The 25,636-nt window shown below is 38.7% G+C and overlaps 1 protein-coding gene across 4 annotated transcripts in view; it reads right to left on the minus strand.

Moving 5' to 3' along the window:
• Glrb (glycine receptor beta) overlaps positions 1-25,636 on the minus strand; it is a 70,269-nt gene that overhangs the window by 32,897 nt on the left and 11,736 nt on the right. For all 4 annotated transcript variants that reach the window (XM_021195412.2, XM_021195411.2, XM_029537946.1 and 1 more), the window contains exons 3-4: positions 2,021-2,127; positions 408-475 (exon numbers count right to left, since the gene is read on the minus strand). In XM_021195412.2, coding sequence (XP_021051071.1) covers positions 408-475; positions 2,021-2,127 — 175 coding nt within the window. The remainder of the gene's footprint in view (positions 1-407; positions 476-2,020; positions 2,128-25,636) is intronic.

The following is a 25,636-nucleotide window of genomic DNA, read 5'->3' on the forward strand; positions in this document are numbered from 1 at the left end:
CTCTCTCCTCTCTCTCTCTCTCTCTCTCTCTCTCTCTCTCTCTCTCACACACACACACACACACACACACACACACACACATACATGGTGGGGGTGCAGAGAGAGAGAGAGAGAGAGAGAGAGAGAGTTAGATTAAAAACCCAAGTCCTTTCCCCACATGGAATACAAACAGTTTTTCAGGATGAATACATATTTCCTAAGCCTAAATGTTCCAAGGCTGAATTTGAATTGTAAAATTACACACGTGTTGAAAGCTCTGGTTTAACACAACTTGGGAATTTGTAGTTTTCCATGCTAGATTGCATGTATTTCTCTCCACAGTCACTCCCTTGGTTTTCAGTCTTGATGGTTTACACTGTCCTCTGACTTAAAGTTTGGGAATCATAAATATGAAATTATCATCTTACCATTGTTGTCTCTTGAATGGATCCAAAACTATTAATAAAAATGTTGACTACTACATCAACAGGAATGCCTATGAAAAAAATTAAGGATAGACTTAGAGGTTGCAAAAACCTTGGTCAGAATTGCTATAATAGGATGTTAATATTTAACTTTTGTAATTTTAAAATGTACATTTAGATGCAAAAATCTTTGTTCTTAATATAATATGCTCATAATTGCTGTTGATTTCATTATCCAAGCAGAAATCCTATTAGAAATAAATGCTAACTTCAGTTATATTCAGTGGTGTACATTACTCAGAAATATTTCTGTTTTAAGTTGTATAAACTCTGGAATATATGTTTTAATTGCCAACTGCATAATTTAATGGGTCTACTTACTAAAGAGTTTTGTAAAATTCATTTTCAAAATAGTTTTATTTTTTGCCATTTCTAATCACTTCAAATCTTTAAATGAATTGCTATACCAGTATTCAATGGATTTTACTGATAATTACTATATTTCCATTTTATGTCATGAAAGCACAAAGCTAATCAGACTTATAATAGAGCCATTATAAAGATTTCTGTCTGACCTGTTGGAAAATAACTTGAAAGTTCATGGAGTGAGAACTGAGGTATAATGTTGCAATTTTCTTTCTTTTCTGACTCATTGTGCCTATGAAAGGGAACATGTGAATTTCGCCTTTAGCCTCCTAAGCACTGCTGATGAGAAACAGGTGTGAATCAATGTGTGCTAGGCATGTGACAACCCAGACTGGGACCGCAGCGGCTGTGGAGAGGGACTGAATAGGCTCTGGTAATGAACAAAATCCCTTTTTTTACAACATTGCTGTAGAACTCGAGTTGACTAGAAGCAGCTGCAAGACTTTTTTTTTTTTTTTCCTCCTCTGCAAATGCAGAAAAACTTTCGAGCCTTATAATGCTAATGTTCTGTACATTAATGTCTGTCCTTTCCCAACAGTAAGGATCACCATCTTCCAGAGAACAATAATGCAATCTGGTCATAAAAGGCTTCTATTTTAACCGTGGCTTTATTTTTCCTTAAAACTGTGACAAGTGGGAATATTTTGTTTATGTAATAACTTTTATTCTGGAACTTTTTTATTTATAAAATTAACATGTTTTTAAAACAAATTGGCTGTCTTTCTTCAAAATAACATAGGGTATTTTTTATAATTATGAAATGCTAATAACAGAGAGAATTTATATACACTCTGAACTGGTCATTTCCCTGAGTAAATGGTTGGTCTACAAATTATTAACTGTTATGTCTATTATTGAATACCACATCAATGTCCAGATCCTAAACTTTAAATCACTATGCTTAGGGACACAGAGTTCTTAGAAAATCGATCTCAGAGGCCAGCCTATTAATTCACAGAATATACCTTTTCACTATTTTCAACTAGTAACTATATAACACTATTAGAATTAATATTTTTTTCTTAACAACAAAAAAAATGTATTTTAAACATTAAATAGCTCTTTCCCTAAGCACATTGCAGGTCAGTTAAATGTTAACTTGAAATCCTATCCTTTTGCACATTAGAAACACAGTGTTATATAGGTATGAAGACTGGAGGGAATTTGTGGAGAGCAGAGAGACAACAAACCTTTGAAGTTTGGTCTGATCCTAGGATCATAACTGACCAGCAGCCTGTTCAAAATATTGCTGGTGGAGTTGGGGGGCACACGGGCCAGGTCCTCGGGTGACTGCTGACTAAAGGAGAAAAGACAGAGAAGAATCCAGTAAGTATTAGGAAATAGCATTCAACAGAAAGCAGTCACATTTCTCAGGAGAACTGGCTTGGCTCCCTTAAGACAAATATACAACTCCAAGACTTTTCCTAGTAGATATAAATAAACAGTTACAAACACTGTCAGAGCCAGGGTGATTTGTTTACAAATAAGAACAAGTGTATCCTAGCAAGTAAAATTGACTAATTGCACGAAACAGTATTGTTAAACACACTGTCCAGGTTTCCTATTATTTAGTAAAACTAGGCAGATGATTCATTTGTCCTCAAGCAACACAATCTACAGTCAAATGTGCACAAGTCCATGAGATAGCAAAGAACATGTTGGTTTGTTTCGTTGGTTGGTCGGTTTTGTTTGGTTTGTTTGTTGAACAATGCATATTATTTACTTGTAGAAGCAAAGGAGAAAGTAAGTGTTATGAGAAAATGTGCACAGAGAGACAGTTAAGGATCCATAAGATAATCAGACTATTTATAAAATGTTATTCTTAAGAAACAATGACATTTTCCCTTCAAATTAAATATTGGCCACCCATGGTAGATATGGCTTAAACATAGTCTTGCCACTGACAGATCAATGACACAAACAAATCACCAACAAAAATACTACTACATATTTTCTGTATATATTTGTCATAAGCTCTTTATTTAGAAGAGAGCAGGCTATCATGTTTTTCTCTTTTGCTGATCGCTAATTACTAAGTATATGCCATTTTGCTATTACTTCTGAATAGTGAGTCATGACTAAATTGACAGTTTAACAGCACATTTTATAAATGTTATGCTGTTTCTGTTTGTTTTGTTGTAGCACCCTTGAAGTTTTATCAATCATTTCAAACCAATAACAAACAGAAAACACACACCTGACCAAAACCTCCATAATGATCCCAAGAAAGATTAAAAGGAGACAACATCTGGTATCTTCTAATATGTACTAATGTGGCAATAAATGACATTAATTTCTGTGAAGCAAACTTTGATGCAATTGGCTTGACTTTTGATCGCAACTAAAGTATGTCCTAGACATCTCCACTCTGATACAAGGAGGCCACTAGTGGAGAAACTCAAGACAGCACAAGTTGATGGAAGAGCTAAACCAACTACGAATTGCTACAGAGAGTCCTTTCAGATAGAAATCATTCTGAGTGCAACATATTAAACAACAAATGAAAACCAATTAATTAAATTTCCCAAAGCCCAGGAGATTGCATAGATTTTTTTTAAATTGCTTCTCATGGCCTTTATTAACTGCAATATCACACCTCCAGGGATCTTGGCAGGGGTAATGAGATTTTTCTATTTTGCTGCTAGTAAAATTGTAATCTCCCTAGAGCCAGTTGTCATCTCTTCTCACAAGATCAGACACTCTAAAGAGAATGAAGGGATGAGGATAAATTGGATATTAGGATGCAAATTAGTGTTCAATCCTATCTATCGATTTTCTCATTCAAGGAGGGAAAATGGAATTAATTATGAAATATACTTTTATTGAATCAATTAAGGGCTGCTATTATTATGTCTCTTGATATAAAATCTTTTACAATTACATTCTTCCAAAGAAAAAGAGGGTATAAAGACAATTACCTCTAATTGTATAGTTTGGAACTTTCAGGACATTTCATTTTTTTCCTCCATCATAAACTGTGTCTATCAAAGTGTGTCCTGCCTCTGTCCACTTATACAGGATCAGCCCCATACATTCAACATTGCAAATCCTTCTTCTAATTGTATCTTTCTAAACCTAATTTACTTTAAAATTACCTTAACCTTCAACTCACTTCAAAAATTTGCCTAAACCATGCAATCATATTCCAGGCAATACACACAAATAAATGAATGAATCATTTGATGACAATTGTGTAGCTTTCCTCCATGTCTATTTATAGATACAAAACTTGATACAAAACAGAACACATGATTACCAAGGTAATCATGGCTTCTAACCTGGAGTTCCCTGTACAAAATACACATAGGACTCAGTACTTTCTACCTGCCCTGACTGGCTCAGGTCAGTTCTGAAGTATGGACTGGGTAGTGAAGAACTGATCCACCTAATCATTTCAGCCTTTCAACTGATAAACATGTACTTGATTAAAGAGAAAAGCTATCTATCTAAGCAGAAGGCTATATTTCAGGTGAGAGAGAGAGAGAGAGATTAAAAATCGGTGATGAATGGGGAAATTTGACGGATAAGGGAATCTGGTAGTTTATCAGCAGCTCCAAAAAATAATAATGATAATAATAATGAAAACGGTAGAATGATGTATAAATAAATACTTAAAACGTAAAGCCTGACCCAGCTACAAGTTGACTTCTCATCCCATGGAAAACTCTGCATAGTGTAAGTAAAATATTATCTACCTTCTCATTACAACTGTTAAAGCTAAAGGACAACATTTGACTTTAATATTGTACATACTCAGACTTTACATTACAGAATCAAGGGGAGCTTCTCTCCATAAGATATACTAAAGTTTCCAATGAATCCAGCCAAGGATGTTAGTTTTATAGATGAGTAAATAAATAGCCCAAACCAGGCACTGTGTCTCATACTTGCAATCCCAGCACCTAGGAGACTGAGGTCTAACGATCTGAGTTTGAAGCCAGTGTGAGAACCAAAGTCCCAAGTCAGTGTAGGCTATAGATCCTGTTCTCAACAAAAAGCAAAGAAAGAAAGAAACAAAAACAGTAAGGACTAGTCACTAGTCACCTACTCCTGTTACTCTCTTTGTAAGAGACACAGAAACAGAGCCAGGAAAAAACTTCTCAGTATCAGGTTACTTTTCCATAACCTTGTTGTGTAAGGAGAAGGCAAGAGGAACCTCCTTACCATGCCAAATGCAGGAAGCTGGAAATGACTCCTCTACACTGATTGCTTTAAAAGTAAGCCATGGCTCAGAGCTTTGGCTTGTTTGTGTGGGTTTAGCCTTCATGGCAGCACTGTGATGCTCTCACTGGTCCTACACCCTGCAATAGTGTCTGTGTCCACCATCCAGATTCAGGGTTCCCATGCTGCATCCAAGGTTCTATTGACCTTACTAATTATTGTTCTCAATCCCTAAACAAGAGAATTGCCTTCTTCTGGACTTTATTAGCATCACATTGTAGCTATTCCCAAATGCTTTCAATTCCCCTTAGAGTCAAAACAAATTGTTGTATTTTAACCAACAGAATCTGTATCCATTGAGAAACATCACTCAAAAATCAACTAAACGCACACACACACACACACACACACACACACACACACATCAGAGGATAGACCAATCTTTTCAACCTTTTTTCTCATTATTTTTTCAATAAAACTTGGCCTGAATATTTAATAAGGAGCTCATTTTTCCTATTTTTAAAAGTTCATGTTAAAATTTATGCTAAAATGTAAAGAAATCACATGTAGTTTATATTCATAGGCATGAATTCAGGTTTTTTTTAACCACATAAAAATAGTAATCATTTAAAAAATAGTAATCATTTGTGTACCTTACCAATATTAAAATCTCATAAAAATACTTTCTATTATTTTGGGGGGAATTAGATGGCTGCAGTTACTTTCTCTATAAGACAAAGTACAATGTGCACACAGAATATTTGATTGTTTATATAATAAGACACACATAATTTGCAAAGTGTGATATTAGTGATTTTAAGTGAAACCTAATTCAACTAACTGCTTCAGTAGTTGAATGTTGATATTTTGAATGGTTTAGCCATTTGAATATTTTCGCTCAGTCTATTAACAATTCCAATGTATTATGAAATAAGATTCATTTCTTAGCTTTATGATATTAAGAAAATAACTCACTCAGGCAAAGTAATCAAATGAGCGGGGAAACTCTGTCTTATATAACAAGCCCTTTTACCATCATCCTTGCATTGTTCACTTGTCTAAGCTTGAATCAATGTCATTACTAATGTGGGAAGTTATGTAAAAAATGTGTCAGGCTACATGGCTGCATGATGTAATGCTTTCCAGCAGTCAAAGAAAAACACAGAAATATCTTTCTAAACAGAGATTTGACTTTCCATTAAATGTAGAATAATCTTATCATCATATGACAATTCTGGAACTGATTATTCTAAAACAGTCTGCATGGGCCCATTGCCTGAGTTTTCCTCTAACCGTAATTCTGTGTCTAAGGGAATACCTCCTCTTTTTATTTATTTTTTTTCAGTGTTAAAAAAAAAATGCAGCAGCAATGGTCATGGGGTTTCTCAGGCTGAAAGCCCTGTCGGAGTGAGAAACCTGGGGCAGATGCTGCTCTGAACATGACCTAACTCAAGCACAAAGCCAAGAAGTAAGCAGAGAAAGGCATAGACTGGCGTGTTTCTACTCTTTGTTGGGTGAGATGTTGAAAATCTGATAAAATAAAGCTATATACTTCTGAAAATGGTGCATAAGGACACTGTGAACTGGTGGAGCATAGGGTGAGATGAGGATAGACTATCAAATGGTAAGAAGATGGAATAAAGTAGAACATTCAACTACTGAGGTCTTAGGGATACTCAAGCTCAAGATGAGGATATTTGGCTCTGTGGGGATGGCTGACAGAGGGATGCTGTGCACAGGATGCAGCTGAACCTAGAAGCCAGGTGGTCCCCCTGGATATAAAGGAGAAATTGTAAGAGGACCACAGGAGAGTGACTCTCCCTACACTGCTGTGTTCCTTTGATCTTTCCAGAGCAACCTAAGGAGCTTCCCCTATCTTCACACTGCACTTTGTCTAGTGCACCAAGAGCAAGGATGGCTTCACCCTGCAGGATTCGGATGGGAGCTTCAGTATAGGAACACATGTGAGTGGTGCATCTGTACCTTCCTCTTCGTAACCCTAGGAGAGAGCTGGGGAAAGAATCACAAATTCGGTCCATAGCATTTCATGCTTGCAGGGACGAGCCTTGGCCTCAGCACAGAGGCCATGACAAAGTGATGTCAACACAAAGCTCTTTATCAAGAATCACTGTACACTTGCATCTTGTATTGATTACTGCTATGTTGCTGTGATAAAATACCAGGACCAAGGCAGCTTATACAAGAAAGTTTATTTTGGCTTATGGTTCCAGAGAGATGGCGGGGAGGCATAGCAGCTACTGGCATGGCAGCAAGAACAAGAGGCTGAGAGATCATATTTGGAAGAGGCTTTAAACTTTTAAACCCTTCCCCAGTGATATACTTTCCCCAGAATGGCTGCCTCTCCCCATAACCTCTCCAAACACTGTCACCAGCTGGGGACCAAGTATTCAAGTGCCTAAGCCTATAAAGGCATTTCTCATTGAAAGAGTTGCACATCAACATGGTATTTAAGCAACTGTAGAAATGACCTCAAGCTCAAAATTAAAGAACAAACCTTTAGGTATTTAAGAGAGTATTTAATGTTTATTTAGAACTACTACGAAGCTGAAGCTAGGAAGCTCAGGGGTTAAGAAATTTACAAGTGCCAGAGACTTAAATGAAAAGCACCCGCAGCTGGTATTTGTTAATGGAAAAGGCTTGGGTCTTACAGAGAGATGTCTCATACAGTTACAGAACAGCTGGGAAAATTTCATCCAGTTGTTGAAAGACTTACTGACAGCATTTCTCTGTCCCTAGAAATCACTGAAAACCAAGCCTCACAACTTCACAGTGATGACCTTTCTATGGGGACTGTGTCAGGTCAGAAAGATGATAATTAGTCAGGAAATCTCTTGACATCATGCTCATCAGCTTTAGTCAGAGAAAGGATGGGCCAGCTGTAATCAGTTGGGCTCACTGGCTTTGATGGTGCGGGATAATCTATTGGCAGAAGGAACTTCTGGCATCTTTAAACCAAACCTACAATCGGCAGCATAAACTGTCAACATCTCGTTGATATTCTGAGCCATATATATATATATATATATATATATATATATATATATATATGCATTAAGAGTCAACAATTTTAAAAGAACATCAGAGGCCTACTTTTGAATAGTATGCCAAGGTGGAAGGGGCCGCACAAAATAAGGCTCTGATCATTGCTCACCTCAGAATATTCCATTGAGTAATTCAGAAATTAGGACCAAGAAGTTAGAATGTGTTGACCCACGTGAATAGTACACTTATGAAGTGTCTTCAAACGATCGTGAGTGTGAAGGCGCCTCTTACTCTGTGGGCTTCTGAGACATCAGTGCTCTAAGACATGCTAAGGAAGTCCCTATCGAGCCACATACCACAATACCTTTATCATCGTCACACTATGAAAACACAGCTATAAAATGACATATACCCACATGGAAGACTTCTCCACGAAAAAGAAACAAATGCAGATAGTTTGTTAAGCATAAGAACTAAGGGCTAAAAACTTGGAATGGCCAGTGAGGTGGTTCAGAGAGCGGAGTCTGCTGACATTAGTTCAATCCCTGGAATCAACACACAGGTGGAAGAAGAGGACCTATTTGACAAAATTGTCCTCTGTCTTCCACATGTGACTGACATGCACACACACACACACACACACATGTTATGAGCAAGCACACACAATAATGAAGAATAAAACTTTTAATGAAAAATGGAGAGTCTTCAGTAGGAATTTCCCATTTCCTGAAGCAAATGATACTAATCTTTCCCCTACAAGGATGGTGATCAAGAAATATTTGCACAAATATGCAGGATAAAAATATCGTCTAGAAGCACAAAAGAAATGTTTCAAGGGCACAAAAGGATGAGCTGACACAGCAGTTTTCAGACATTCTTTTCTTCAGATCAAATCCAAGACACCCCTTTGAATCTGGGAGATAATTTAGCCTCTGGCAGGCAGCTACTCTCTATATCTCCCTGCGAACTTCATGCTTAAATACCCATAGCTCTTGTTATCTAGCTAGCCAAAATGATTAGTCAGACTATTTGGTCACCAACTAAAAATTGAAGGGACCCTGCTGATGAGAAAATAATGCTTCTATCTAATTGTTTATGAACAACTTGAAGGGACCTCTAAAGAACCCTTGGCTTAGCCTATGCATCAGGTTCCTTCCCTTGTGGAAACCTTGCAGCTCTCGTTGAGGTCCTCCTGCAACTCAGACTCCTGAGAAATCCTCCACAATGTGACTAGTAGTGCGAGTGAAATATTCTCAGGCCATAGTTCTTATCCAAGCACAGGACATGCTCAGCAGGAAATTCTCAGTTCGGCATCTCTTTCTGGAACAAAAGAATTAGATGAGGTATCTAGTGCCTAATTTTTTCAGTGAGACCTGATATGCTGGCTCTCTCTATCTTGGAAAACTGTTGGGGCTCTGTATAGGGCATAGTATTAATTTAACTATCATGCAGACTTGCCACAACCCAGAGGAACACAGGCTTAGCCTTGCTCTCAGCAGGGAACAGCTGAATCATGCATTTAACAACACAGTAATTTCTGGAGTTCCCAAAGAGATTTTAAGTCCTTTGCCTCAGAGCCATGATGTGGACCAGCATTCCTAATCAATAAAAGTTACAGAGGACAAAATGGTCATTTAAACAAGAGTCAGGACTAAACAGAAGACCTTTCCTAACCCTGCACTGAGCAAGCAAATAAAACCACCACATGTTCAATTCTCACCAAGGTAGAAAGGACCCAGATGCAGCTTTTCAACTTTTCTAAAAACCAAGGGACTAGCTTCTGGCCTGCCTATCACAGAAGACAAAGAGGACATAACATACCTCCTTCATACTTGGGAATCCACCGTGGATTTGTTCTATCGTGAAAGTTGTATATCTGCAGAATAGTGGACAGGCTAATTGACCAAGGTCCTCTCTTGTATGTGGTCAGTACACCAAACAGGAAAAAAAGGAGGTATTTTCTACTATATTGATACCAACATGGATACATGACATCCATGAAAAAGAACATGATAAAATTCCTTGAAAAAAATGCTATCAAAATATACATATATCAATTATCTGATAGAGAAAAATAACAAACTAAGCCAAAGGTTAACAGAAAATGAATTAAAGAATAAAAAATAAAAAAAAACAATGCTTTGAGGATATAATAAAAATAGACATCTTTAGCATAATAAAAAAATAAAAGACAAAAAAATAAATAAAGTCAGACATGAAAGAAGAGACATTACAAGTGGTGTCAAGGCAGGGAGGAAGCTGATAAGAGATGATGAACCACTAGATGCCCATAGGTGGATTAACTCAGAACGAGTAGTAAAATTCTAGACACAGCCAACATTCTGACTTTCTCATGAAGAAATAAAAATCTGAACAGATCTTTAACTAGCAAAGAAAATGAATTTGTTTTAAAATGTCCAGGAAGAGATGACTTCACTGGCAAATTCTACTGAACAGCTAAAAAACAAATTCAAGCCAGTACTTGTCAAAATCTGTCCAAACACTGAAAGGGGGAGCACATCCAAGGACTTTATGAGGACAACATGACCCTGATACTAAAGCCAGTCAGTACACCATAAAAAAACTACAAGCCCATGTTCCTCATAAGGAAGAATCCTTCACAAAGACTAGTAAAATAGATTCAAAAGCACCTTCAATGGTCACATGCCATGATCAAGTGGGGCTTATCTCTGAGTCCAAGGATACCTCACTCACTGTAACAGAAATTAGATAAAATCCACGTGATCATATCAACAGGTGCATAAAAATCATGATATAATTTAACATTCCTGCTGGATTAAAAATATTCAAGAAACTAGAGATAGAAGGAAACGTATTTCCATGTAATAGAGGCCATAAATCAGTGGGTCTCAAGATTCCAAATACTCTTTAATATAGTTCCTCATGCTGTGGAGACTTCCCTCATCTTCATTGCCACTTCATGACTGTAATTTTGCTGTTTTAAACTATAATGTAAATATCTGATATGCAGGCTATTTGATATGTGACTCTTGACCCAAATTGGTCACGACACAGAATATGAGGACCACTGCCATAGGTTAAAAAGTCCACATCTAACACTGTTGTGTTTATTAAAAGATAAAGAGGGGGGTTTATGTTCTATGGAGGTGTGATGAGGTATGGTGGAAGGGGGGTGCCTTGGTGCCTTGATGGGCCATTGTTGTTGAGGCATCCCTTCCCCCTGAGGGACCAGCCACACAATGATGGTATAGTATAGAATAGAGTTTATTTAGGGCATGGGGAAGGGAGTCAAGAGGCAGAGAAAGGGAGGGAGAGAGAGAGAGTAGAGAAGTAGAGGCCAGCCATGAGCATGGAGGAGAGAGGGGGTAGTATGAGGGGGGAAGGGAGCAGAGAAAGAGCAAAGGAACAAGAGAGGGGCAAGAAAGTGAGGAGGGGGCAAGCAGCCCCTTTTATAGTGAGTCAGGCATACCTGGCTATTGCCAGGTAACTGTGGGGCAGAGCATACCTGGCTATTGCCAGGTAACTGTGGGGCGGGGCTTGGACAGGATGCTAACAAACACCACACTCCATGGTGAAAAGCTAGAAGCTGTGACGCTAAGATCAAGAACAAAGATGTCCTCTCTTACTACATCTACTCAACACATACCAGAAGTCATAGCCTTAGTCTGATGAGAGAAATGAGTCTATGTTGCATAAGTATATGCCTCTGCTTGCTGTAAGATGGGTCTATCTGCCTTAGCATCCATACATTGTCACACACTTGTGCAAACATCCTATTAGAACTGACAAAGTAGCAGTGCAGGAAACAGAATTAACTGAAAAAAATCATAAATATACTGTGCAATGGAAATTTGGGTAATTATCCCATTTACAACAGCATAAAAAAGAATTCCATATTCAGAAATAACCTTAACCCTGACTAAGGTAATGAAATATTTGTACATTAACAACTATAAAAAAATTAAAGAAACAGAAAGAGCCAAGTTTATGGATTAGAAGACAGAGCTGTTAATATGTCCACACTCCCCATAGAGATTTAATATTAAAGGCAATCATCTATCAAAATCCTCAAGATAGAGGCTTGGTTGGTAGCTTAGTTTATAGTATTGTCCTAGCATACAAGAGACCCTGGGTTCAATTTCCAGCACCTCATAAACAGGGCATGGTGGTATAGCCTCCACCATCCTCAAACTCGGGAGGTGAAGGCAGCGGTATCTAAAGTCCACAGACATTACTGGCTACACAGAAGGACAGCATCAAATACTGTCCCTATCTCTATGACAAAGAAGCCCACAACCTAATGAAAATTATTACAGAAATAAAACTCAAACATCAAAAATTCCTAAGGAACCAAAAAGACTCTGGTGCTTGGACAAACAGCTAAGAGATGCAGTGTAAGGAAGAAAGATCTGTGCTCATAGGTTCAGAAGACCATGGCATGGAAGGTGTGCAGAGAGGTCTAGAAAGGACAGAAAGAGAGGACATCTCCCAGTGACCCTTTTACTCCCTCTGTTTTGCCAATTATTCCTTCAAGACTCCTGGTATATGAGCTGGTGTTGCCCACATACATGGTATAGCATCATCACTTAGTGAGTCCTCTCTGAAAAATATGAGGGTAAAGGCATATCCAAGGATGTCCTTTATAAATCTAACTAACTCTTTTTTTCCCTTTTTTTTCAATTAGATATTTTCTTTATTTACATTTCAAATGCTATCCCGAAAGTTCCCTATACCCTCCCCCCACCCCTGCTCCCCTACCCACTCACTCCCACTTCTTAGCCCTGGCATTCCCCTGTACTGGGGCATATAAAGTTTGCAAGACCAAGGGGCCTCTCTTCCCAATGATGGCCGAATAGGCCATCTTTTGCTGCACATGCAGCTAGAGACACAAGCTCTGGGGGGGCGGGGGGGAGAGGACTGGTTGTTCCTCCTATAGAGTTACCAACCCCTTTAGCTCCTTGGGTACTTTCTCTAGCTCCTCCATTGGGGGTCCTGTGTTCCATTCAATAGCTGACTGTGAGCATCCACTTCTGTGTTTGCCAGGCATTGGCATAGCCTCACAAGAGACCGCTATATCAGGGTCCCTTCAGAAAAATCTTGCTGGCATGTGCAATAGTGTCTGGGTTTGGTGGCTGATGATGGAATGCCAAACCAGAACTAACTCTTAATCTAATGCAGTTAGCAATTAAGATTTACCTTCGCTGGGCGTGGTGGTGCAGGTCTTTAATCCCAGCACTCAGGAGGCAGAGGCAGGAGGATTTCTAAGTTCGAGGCCAGCCTGGTCTACATAGTGAGTTCCAGGACAGCCAAGGCTACACAGAGAAACTCTATCTTGAAATAGCAAAAAGTTTTACCTTCATAGACACAAAATAATCAAACATTTTTGGAAAGGTTGTGTTTTAAGAAAGTATATAATTTCCTAATTTAAAAATATATTACAAAGCAAAAGGTGTATTAATGAAATAGATTATTATCAAGTGCATAGAGGCGGCCTGTAAGAGTTGGCTAATTTCCACTGTTATTGGCTATAGTATAAAATTTTACACTGTGATTAGTAGCTGCTTTTTAATTTTCTTTTTAAGATCCGTCTCTCCTCAAAGAATATTTAATATTTCACATCCATTTCACAGGATGCTTCTCTTTTTGAAACTCTCCTATAATTTGATATATGCCAATCTGAACCTTTACTATTCAGTATTCTTACTACTAGCTAGAGAGTGGTGTGTGTGTGTGTGTGTGTGTGTGTGTGTGTGTATGTGTGTGTCTTGTCTGTGTGTCTGTGTATCTGTGTGTGTGTTTTAAATAAATTCTCCTAAAATATTTACCAAAATTTCAGTAGTTAAAATGGTTCTAGGCTGATGCAACAGAAGGGAACCAGAAATAAATACAGCGTATGGCCAACTGATCTTCAGTAAATCAGCCAAGAAGAATGCAGAATGAGCAGAAAACATTGCCTTTGACAAGTGGTGCTAGGAAAGCCAGGCTTCCATGAGAAAAAGAAAGAAACTGGATGTTTATCTTTTGGCTCACACAAAGATCAACTCAAAATTCATTAAAGCCTTAAACAGAAGATCCCAAACTTCAAAAGAAAACAGAGGAGAAAGGCCTCATGACATTGCTCTTGGCAATGATTTCACAGACAGACACCAAAGTGCAGGCTGCCTGAGTCAAATCAGGGCAGAAGGATCACAGAGCAAATGTGTGTCGTGAAACAACAAAGCTGCTAGCAAACTAAGCCAAAACAGACGTATCCTCCTGACCTGAGGAGAGAGGAAAATACTGTGCAGAGTGGAAAGGCATCAACAATGAAAGAAACAGTAATAAGTCAGTCTTTGTTTAAAAAAAAAAAAAAAAAAAAAAAAAGCTCTTCAGTGGAAGCTTATCAAAAAGACAACATGCTGAAATGCTTACAAGGACACGGTTAACAGGGAACTCATACAGTCTTACAAAGATGCTAGAATAGACATTATGGAAAAAGTGTTTAAAGGTTCCTTTAAAAAATAAAAATAGATTTATCACATTGTACAGTAGTTCCGACATATATACCCAAGAGAAATAAAATACTTTATCAAAGAGGTATTGGAAGCCCCATCTATACTGCTGTACTATATATAGCAGCCAAAGACCAGAATCTATCCAAGCAACTTTCGGTTAAAGAATACAAAAGGAAGCATGTATACAGTATATACATTATCCACATACATAGTATCTGTAATCTGTGTCTGTGATAGAATACTATTCACCTATAAGGAAAGAATGAATTCCTGTGTCCGGCATCAGTTTGGATGCAACTGGAGAATTGTGTCATAGGAAATATGCCAGGTACGTAAAGACTAGTAGCACACTATCTCGTTCATATAAAAGACTTGAACAACGGGTCTTATAGAAGGAAGCAGAGGAGTAACGTGCATTAATACCTGAAAGGGGCTGAGGGCTGAGCAATTCAAAGAAGTCGGCTAAGGGACATCGAAACTCAGGTGGAGAAGCCTCGTTCTCATCCACTGCAGCACAACAGGGCACTTACTGTTTATAGGAACTTACAGTCTACTTCTGCATAACCAAAAGAGACGTCCCCAATACAGAAACATGACCAAGTGCTTTCTCATTTTCTGAATCTACCTTTACACACACACACACACACACACACACACACACACACACACACACACACCAAATTCCTCTGAACTCTATAAAGCTCTAAGGTACTGTCTCAGAAGATTAGACACAAAAAAGAATTTACTGCTCATCAAATGACCATGCTAAGAAAGCAAAGAGGCAAGCCGGGGTAGATGGCTCAGAGGGGACATGTTGAACATGCTTCAAGACCTGAGTTGAAATCACCAGAACCCACATAAAGCCAGGTGCAAGAGCACATATCTGTAACATCAGCACTCCTATACCAAAATTTGAAAAACACAGGATATCCAGAAGACAGAACTTCTACATGTCGAAATGTCATTGACCTGTACCATAATTATTTGCATGTTCTGCTGAATACCTTAACTAGTCTCTAAAACAGAAAGAGGCTTAATCAGACAAAGTTTGGAATCAAACTCTATAGTCCAACCAAACCTGAGACTGGGGAACTGGTGCTTGCTGTTCTTCCAGAGAACTCAGTTCCACTCCCAGTACTCACGTGGTGACTCGCAGGATCAGATGCCCTTCCTGGGCTCCTGAATATACATGTGCACATACATATACAAAGAGAAAGGGCTCATACACATAAAACAAATATAAATAAATCTTTGAAAAAAAGCAAGAGTCATTAATCGTATAATCATATATTTTGCAAACTAATATTTGTAATATACATGTAATTTGTATTGTTCAGGAAAACATATTACATGAATGTTCATGTTCAGCTCTTCCACTAAGTAATAGGTATTGATTTCTTTTCAATGCATGCAGTCATCTATCCTGCTACGTGCTGGATATCACTCAGAAACTTCCCAACTGTACATCAAAGGCAAGATCGTCCTCTCTTCTGACAGAAAAGAAGCAAAATAGGTGAACCAGGAATGGTGACAGGCTTGCAGCCCCAGCACGTCAGAGTAAGAGGTGCGATGACAGTGAGCCCAGCCCAGTCTAGGCTGTCTAGCAGCACCTGCCCTAACCACAGGGAGACGCAGAAAAGACTTGGTGCTCCCAAGCCTCTAGCTCTGCACATTTTCCATTTCTGTGGAAGGGAGGGGAAAGGGAGGGAACAGAGTGTAGAATGGGAAAGAGGACAGGGAGGGGGGAGGAAGGGAGAGGAGAGAAGAAGACAGGAAAGCAGGAGGGGAAAAGAAAAAAATAGAAAATCAATATATAGCTGACCTTTCTGTGAGTTATGCAGGCCTGGCTGGCTAGACTGGAGGCCTGACTTACAGCCGACACGCACTATGGCTCTAGACATTTGGTAGCTGCCTCTGTGAGCATCTCTGTAAACAGAGAAGATAACTGCAGGAAACTAATTCGCAAAAGGCCTGTCTCAGCAATGAATTATGGCAGCACAAATAAAGAAGCTAGATTAGTAATGATTCTGTGAGACAGATAACTCCTCGGAGCCTATTTGTGTCATGTGGAAAGGAAAAGAAAGCAGCAACTGTTTGGAATGACAGACATCCACAATTTACTCTCAGCCACAAAAAGTCATGGACATGGGATTTATTTAAGCAAATATGCTGAGTATTTCCCTTCTTCTATAAATGTATGCTATATATTCGTGTATCTTCTTTCCCCCAAATCCCCACTCTAATTCCACAATTTTCCCAAAATTGATGAGACTAAGTTTTGAAAGGAAATATTTTCTCTGCCACTACAAGCCAATCTTTGAAAGAAGTAAAGACGGGATATTGAAGTATGAATAATTTAAACTTCAAAGCTCCTTGAATAAGTCACTCCAGAGACACCACAAATCATTTAGATAAAGGGGCTTTGTTCCTGTCAGGAACTCAGTGGCAAAGCCCAAGGCCACCCCTAACACCATACCTGGCTCTGTTATCATGACCCTTTCACTTTCCTTCATGTCAGATCTTATGTGCAAACAATCTGTCCCCAAAGACAAAAAACAAAACAAAAAACAAAACAAAACAAAAAACAAAACAAAACAAAAAACAAAACAAAACAAAATACTCTGTTTTCTGAATGACTTTCTTTGTTATAGCCCTACAGGCTAACTGAACAGTGATAGGCAAACCCCACTATCCAGCAGGAGCAACGAATACGGATATTATTCTGAATACTAGATTACCTACCTCCTTCCAGTACAGAAAAAGGTAGCCCTTTCTGTATCTATGAATTATGGCTTAGCGATCGCTAACACCCTAGGTTGGATAAGTTAAGACCCACAGGCCTCCTTAGAAACGTTATCCCTCCACACCATATCCTAATTGCCTTGTGGGTTAGCACTTCCTAGCACAGAGGATGAAATCTCCAGCAGCTTTCCTGCTCCTTTCAGTCGCCTTCAGAGAATAAGAACTCCTTTCTGGTGCTTTCTTACCACTCAGAATTGTCACTGCACATGCAACTTGTTGAGTCCTGGTCACAAAACTGGATGCCTGATAAAAAAAAAAAAAACTTGAAACCTTCTCTGTCCCCAGCTAGGCCCTGAGACAGAGACATATAAAAGCATTGTCCCTGGTGTGACCAATTCCCTGTGTTGGCCTTGCACTTACTGATCAATACTTTCTTTGTGCCTTTCTCACATCCTGTTTCTGAAATTTCTGTATGTTTGCTTGATTGTTTTGTTTGTTTGTTTGCTTGCTTGCTTGCTTGTTGGTTTGGTTTGGGTTGGGTTTCCTTGTACCAAGAGCCTACTGCATAGCCCAGGCTGACCTCAAGCTCACACCAATTCTCCTGCATAAGCTGCCAAGAAGGGGCTTTGGCTGTTCTCCAACTTCAGCTCCTGCCTGCCCCAAGTCTATACCTTACATTGGTGCTACTGGAGTCCAGCCCCCTCCTAGGTTCTTGTGGACAAAATCGTTTCTCTCTAACCTTCCCCATCCTTGAGCTTTTCAGCTGTCTTCACTTTCTTCTACCGCCTATGAACCACATCTGAGTGACAGTAAATATTCAATATTCTCTTTCCCAGCAGAAATTCTCGCCATCCCACACAGCCCACATCTCTGCTTCACAGCCCCAAGGCCTCAGCCACTGCTGCCTCTGGGTTCTTGGCAAGAATGAATCGCAGTCTGCAGTGAGCCTGCAAAACACCAGGGGCAGGAATGATTCTTCTTCCATGTGCTTCTTCCTGTGTCATCCAGAAGGAAATGCACTTTCCTACAGCTCCATGGTCACAGTGTGGCAATGCAGCTACACTCAGGGCTCCCTTGAATACGATCTTCCTTGGTCTCCTCAGCCCTGACCAAGCCTGAATAGGAGATACTTAGCTAAGGTCCCCAGGCCAGGCTTCCTTTCCTAGCCCTCACTGCTTGCAGAAGGGCTCTGATTCCTAACATCGCTGTGCAGGGTCTGAGATCTATAGCTTTTTCCTAGTCCTTAGGGCTTTAGCCAAAACCAATACTAATATTTTTTTTTTTAATATATATATACTCATTATTACTTTTGGAAAACCTTTAACTGCCCTCCATGGCATTCCTAACAGAAAATACAATGCTATATTATGTTAAATACATAATTTATATGAATATAAATACTAACATTTAATTAAACTGAAATATAAATAATTATATCAATAATTATTACTAATTAGTAATTGCATTAATAACTCAGCCATTATAATCACAGCTGAGGTTGAGTACTTTATAAAGGAAAGAAAAGTTCACTGTAGCTCTCAGATTTTATGGTCCAAGAGCAGAGTGCCAAGCATGTCAAGAAGCAGAGAAAGACACATCACAAGGGAAGCCAGTCTTATGTCTAGCAACTTGCTGTCCTAAAAGCAAACTCAACTACACAACTTGCCTCACTTTCTACAGGAGCCAGGGCCCAATCACCTTCTAAGTAAGATCTCCTAAAGTACCATCACCTCAACTCATCAAAATAAGGACCAAGCCTAAAGCACCCAAGCTTCTGGGAAGGTGTTGTTGCAGAGAGCCCTGGGGTTCTTTGTAATTTAATGCTAATTACATTCTCTTGGGAGGGACCTCTTTCAAGGAAGGAGTCAGCACTCAGGTGATTTCCTGTAAACCTTCTTTCCCACTTTAATTTGTAAAATAAAGGCTAGAGCCAGTGATTGGTGATTGGGCAGATTAAGGGAAGGTTGTGCTAAAAGTTGGAAGAGAGAAGGAGGAGAGGGGAGGGAGAGGGCGACTGAGGAGGAGGTAGAAGGGAAGCAGAGCAGAAGCTCATGGCCTGGAGATACCATAAGTTACAAGTGGTCTCATAGATGTGGAAGATGGTAGTGTAGTGGTAGATCTACCCAATCTAAGTGCACAGCTTGTATTCATATTAATTGAGTTGTGTTTGTATTGCAGGAGCATACTTGGGTTGAAGGTGTGCCCAAGCAAAGGCTGCAGTTATGGTATTCCTTACTATCAAATAACAAGCAAACATTCTTCCTTACTGAATCTGGGCATGGCATCACATGAGGACATGAAGTTAAGATAAATGACCATAGTTACGCAGAGATTTTAAAGCAAGAATCTAAGAATATTCGAATGAGCCAACATTTAAATAAACAATATACAATAAAATTTAATACCCTATAAACTAAAGTTCTTTGTCCAGATCAACATTTTAAACACAAACCGAGCATTTTATAAAAAACAAGACAAAAAAAACAAAAATCTCTCCTGTATCCAAAACTATTCAACACAGCTATGAACTGATGATGTAGGTTCCCATCATTCTTAAAAACCCCTAAGGAACATATATGAGTATGCCTGTGAGTGTGAATATATATCATATGTGTCCAGATTCCTACAGAAACCGTAAGAGAACACTGGATTCTCTGATATCAGATATTGATGCTGATACATCCTCAGGAAGAGCAGCAAGAGCTCTGAAACACTGAGCCATCTCTCCACCCTACAGCAACCAGTTTTCATGTAATAGAACACAGGTCTGGGAAAAGGCATCCTATAAAATTATGTACTCTTCATGTAACATTCTGTTATCCTTCTTAAAAAGTTCAGTGAACTTTAAAGTTCATTAAAGACTTCAAGGAAACCCAGTAATTAAAATAAATAGATATAAAGAACAACAATGATGAACTGTGTTCACTTGGTGTTAAGTGCAAAAAAAAAAAAAGAAAAAAAGAACCAGAACGGACCGAATGACACCTCAGTGCTATGATAGGCTTGTTTTCAGCTGCTAAAGGTTTAGAGAAGATCTGTGCTCACCTCTTAAGAGTTGTGTTCTAATCTTCCAAAGAACCAGGATGGTCTCTGCTATATGTGGCATCATAAAAACGTTAGCCTGCCCCAGCTTCACAATAAACCGTGCCCTCAATATAACCAACTCACTCTGTACACTCTGTATGCATGTCTCAGGAAGATGTAATGGCATCACACCAGGCATTCGCCCTCACATAGAAAAATATGCCATAAATGCTGTCTCTAACCTGGCCAGCATCAAAGGTTACAAAGAAGGCTATGTCCAATAAAGTTATGCAGATATTTTCCTGCAATTACATTTTCTTTTTTTTTTTTCAATTTTTATTAGGTATTTACTTTATTTACATTTCAAATGCTATCCCCAAAGTCCCCTATACCCCTGCTCCCCTACCCACCCACTCCCCCTTCTTGGCCCTGGTGCTCCCCTGTACTGGGGTATATAAAGCAAGACCAAGGGGCCTCTCTTCCCAATGATGGCTGACTAGACCATCTTCTGCTACATATGCAGCTAGAGATACGAGTTTGGGGGGTGATGGTTAGGTCATATTGTTGTTCTACCTATAGGGTTGCAGACCCCTTCAGCTTCTTGGGTACTTTCTCTAGCTACTCTATTGGGGGCCCTGGGTTCCATCCGATAGCTGACTGTGAGCATCCACTTCTGTGTTTGCCAGGCACTGGCATAGCCTCACAAGAGACAGCTATATCAGGGTCCGTTCAGCAAAATCTTGCTGGTGTATGCAATAGTGTCTGCGTTTGGTGGCTGATTATGGGATGGACCACTGTGTGGGGCAGTTTTTAGATGGTCCATCCTTTCATCTCAGCTCCAAACTTTGTCTCTATAACTCCTTCCATGGGAGTTTTGTTCATAGGGGACTAATATCCAAGAACTCAAGAAGACAGACTCCAGAAAACCAAAAATGAGGCACATAGCTAAACAAAGAATTCTCAACTAGAGAATATCGAATGGCTGAAAAGCACCTCAAAAAATGTTCAACATACTTAATCGTCAGGGAAATGCAAATCAAAACAACCTTGAGATTCCACCGTATCGGTCAGAATGGCTAAGATCAAAAATTCAGGTGACAGCAGATGCTGGCAAGGATGTGGAGAAAGAGGAACACTTCTCCATTGTTGGTGGGATTGCAACCTTGTACAACCACTCTGGAAATCAGTCTGGTGGTTCCTCAGAAAATTGGACATAGTACTACCGGAGGATCCAACAATACCTCTCCTGGGCATATATCCAGATGTTCCAACTGGTAATAAGAACACATGCTCCACTATGTTCATAGCAGCCTTATTTATAATAGCCAGAAGCTGGAAAGAATCCAGATGTCCCTCAACAGAGGAATGGATACAGAAAATGTAGTACATTTACACAATGGAATACTACTCAGCTATTAAAAACAATGAATTTATGAAATTCCCCGGCAAATGGATTGATCTGGAGGGTATCATCCTGAATGAGGTAACCCAATCACAAAAGAACTCACATGATACACACTCACTGATAAGTGGATATTAGCCCAGAAACCTAGAATACCCAAGATACAATTTGTAAAACACATGAAACTCAAGAAGAGCAATTACATTTTCTATTTCTCAAAATTAAGTAAAAGTCCAAGGACATTAAGAATAATATTAAAAATACAAAAATACTCTTTGAACTCTGCCTTAGGTGTTCTGTGATCACAAGCCAAAGTAATCCACATTAGAGCCTTTGCTTTGGGCAGCACCTGAGGCTAGCTGTGCCCATTTCCAGAGGAGAAAATGGAGGTGTTTGAAGCATTGTCTGCTCCATTAAAGTCAGAGACATTTGAAGTAATATGTCTTCAAATAGGCCATGTGCCTCTGAATGAAAAGCTGGTTTATTTCATATAAAAATTGCAGGAAATACTTTACTTCAGTTACACTGAGAAATCCATTAATCCCTACTATCAGTGCCTCTATTTTACAGATCTGGTTCAGTGGGAGGGCATAAGACAAAGCTAAAATGAACCCATGTCCCTGGGATCTCAGAGTTCTGTTTTCTTTTCAGAACTCACTCAACCAGTTTTGCTTGGAACTTGTAATGATTGGCATTGTATCTTTAGTACTGAATTTGCACAAGTTACAGGACAGTGACTCTGAATAATATGTGGCTTTTGGCTGAAAGTAGTAAGATATGAAGGGATGGGACAACTTAAGGGAAAGAAGCAGGGCAAACATCAGGAAGAAGTCACAGAATATATCACAGTAAAGTGGGAGCTGAGTAGTTTCCCCCCAGAACAGGTTGCAGTGAAAAGCTAGGAGAAAAGGCTGGGCACAGCAGAGAAGGGAACAGCTGTCTCTATTCCAACAACAGAGGTGCCTGTATACTAGAATACCAGTTCTTAAAGCCTGCTTTGCCTACCTGCAGACTGCCCACACCACAGTCAAAACACATAAAACCAGTAGCACATTATTTACTTTGTTAAATATTGACAATTGTGCTCATCACACGAAGGCCGTGAAGGATAAAACTGCTTGCTCATTAGACAAAAATCAAGAAAATATTTAAATGTATTGGCAATGCATTCTTTGCCACCATGTGCGACCAAAATCATTGGCCCACATGCCACCAAAACATAATAAAATTCACCAAATTATAGCACTACACATCAATACATAAAACCCCATACCTCCAATATTTAACACCATACAGAACCAAAACATGGCACATACTACCAATACATAATGCTACACATCTCCAATATATACTATCTCCAATATACATCATCACACACCACCAAAACACAAACCCGCATAACCAATACATAACACCAAATTTCATCAAAACATACCACACACTGCCAGCATAAATCACACACCAAAACCTAAGCTCCCACAAAATCAAAATATACCACACACCACCAATATATAAACCCACAGAACTTATATGTAACAGCATAAGCCTTCAATATGTAACAAACATTAACACCCTAACAGCAACTTACACAAAAAATTTAATGTCCCTAAGCAGTGTTTCTAAAGAAATACTCAGATAAACATAATTTTACTGCATTTTGAAACTACAATTGACATTGTACCAGCACAGAGCTACAGCTATAATCTAAACTGAAGAGTATTAGGAATAAAAACACTTGGGTAGCTTTACTCATGGGCTAAAATAGACTCCTATTTTTCATGGAAGATCATTCACAGAATACAAAACAAAACAAAACAAAACAAGAATAAAAGAGAAAAAGAAAAAACCAAAACACTAGGGGTGAGGTTTTTGTTTGGTTTGGTTTGGTTTGGTTTGGTTTTTGTTCTGTTTGGAAAAGTAATAAAAAGATAAACATGGCTGAATTAGTTGCTAGTGACAAATACACATTTTCTAACACAAAATAGAATCTTCGGAGGACATTAACTCCTAGGAGTCTGAGCACTTCCCAATACCTATATCCTCGCTCTACTGACACAGAGAAGGACTCTCCACAGCAGTGTCATTGATGCTGTTTAATGATGGGATCAACCTCTGGACAATGTCCAAAGCAGGCAAGCGAGTATCTTCTAGCTGCTACTCTATGTTGTTATAAAATCATTCCTGAACAAAAGAGTCCATTCAATGTGCATGTCCGACCAATGAACTGCAATGAAACAGAACAAAATGTTCACTGATCTGATTGTAGGCTTCACATAAAATCATTCTCTCTTAAGGAAATATCATTTGTTAACATTGGCACAACATTAAAGAACATTCAAAATTAGAAGTTATTTAAGTGCTCTTCCCTTTTCCCATTTCATGTGGTCATCTCTTCTTCATGATCAACCAAATTAATATACCATTGTGAACCTAATGCAAACGTGCATGGCAGAGTATAAATAAGGAGTCTTCCATGTGCACATTAACAAATAAATGACCCAAAGTGCTTCACTTCTTGTCCAGCATGTGTGAAGAGACGTGCAAGATGAACTCAGCTTACCAATACCACTTCTAACTGCACTGCCATTAAACCATGGATGTGTCAAAAGATTAGCTCTTATTTTCCTATGTAATCACTTACTTATCTGATTCAACTGTGTTATCAGTCATACATGGAGCTCTTAGGCACAAACCTTTAAATAGTCATGTGCTAAAACTATATATGGCCACCTCCTCTCAACTGTTTGCAATGAAGTTTCTTAACATACATATGATTTAACTAGAAAGTAAAGACCTCATCATATGAAGGATTTAACTTAGTCAAAGGCCAAAATATATGATGTGAAAGAAAATGATTCTGGGAAAGAGTCCAACATCAGTCCTAACCACAGGGTTAGGAAAATTAATTTAAATACTATTAATAGTCAAGGGATACTTGATTTTGGTTGTATGTCCTCCAGTTTAAAATCACTGTGGTGACAAAAAAAATAAAAAAAAAATTTTAAAAGCTACTAAATAATTCCCTTTTCACTTTAGAGGGGTCTAAAGTATCCTTTAATTTGCTTATGTCTTCTATATTTCCTCCCTTAGTCATGGCTACATAATTTTGCTTATACAAAAGCAGTCTAATTTATTTCATAAGACAAAGCCTTAATCAGAAGTTTTTATATTTCTACTCTTTAAAGAAAAAAACTGCAGTAAAAAAAAATCCAACACCACACAATAGGCATGCATAAACAAGCAAGTACCAATCGAGACCCTATGAACACTCTTCCACATAATTTTAATTCTTGAAAATTATAGCAACAGGTATTTGCATAGTATTACAGGTGAGTAAATAAGAAGATGGATTTTTTTTTTCCTTCCAAAAGCTGAATTTCAATTAGTTTCCAAGACATTAACTAGTTACCCTTCTACAGAGTGCTGTTACATCACAGAACTCCCACTCCTAACTGAAGCTGCTGACTATTTAAACAATCTGTTAGGACAAGGCAATATTTACTCAGCAAAGTCCTGAAGATCTGGCAAAATCTGGATAAACAGAAAGTTATGCTTCTAAATGTAATAATAATAATAATAATGATAATAATAGCAAGGAAAGGTTAGGGAATGAAGCAGATAAACCTTTCTAAAGCAAGATTGTAGCTGTACCCAAAGTCTGGAATATAAATTTGAGAGAGACCCTTGAAGACTAGGTTAAAGAAATTGTGCTGGGCCAGGCTGAGGTGGCGCATGCGTTTAATCCCAGGACTTGGGAGGCAGAGGCAGGCGGATTTCTGAGTTCGAGGCCAGGCTGGTCTACAAAGTGAGCTCCAGGACAGCCAGGGCTATACAGAGAAACACTGTCTCAAAAACACAAAAACAAAACAAAAAAAAAGAAAGAAAGAAAGAAAGAAAGAAAGAAAGAAAGAGAAAGAAAGAAAGAAAGAAAGAAAGAAAGAAAGAAAGAAAGAAAGAAAGAAAGAAAGAAAGAAAGAAAGAAAGAAAAAGAAAATGTG

The sequence above is a fragment of the Mus pahari genome, chromosome 4 (assembly GCF_900095145.1).
Source record: "Mus pahari chromosome 4, PAHARI_EIJ_v1.1, whole genome shotgun sequence".
NCBI lineage: Eukaryota > Metazoa > Chordata > Mammalia > Rodentia > Muridae > Mus > Mus pahari.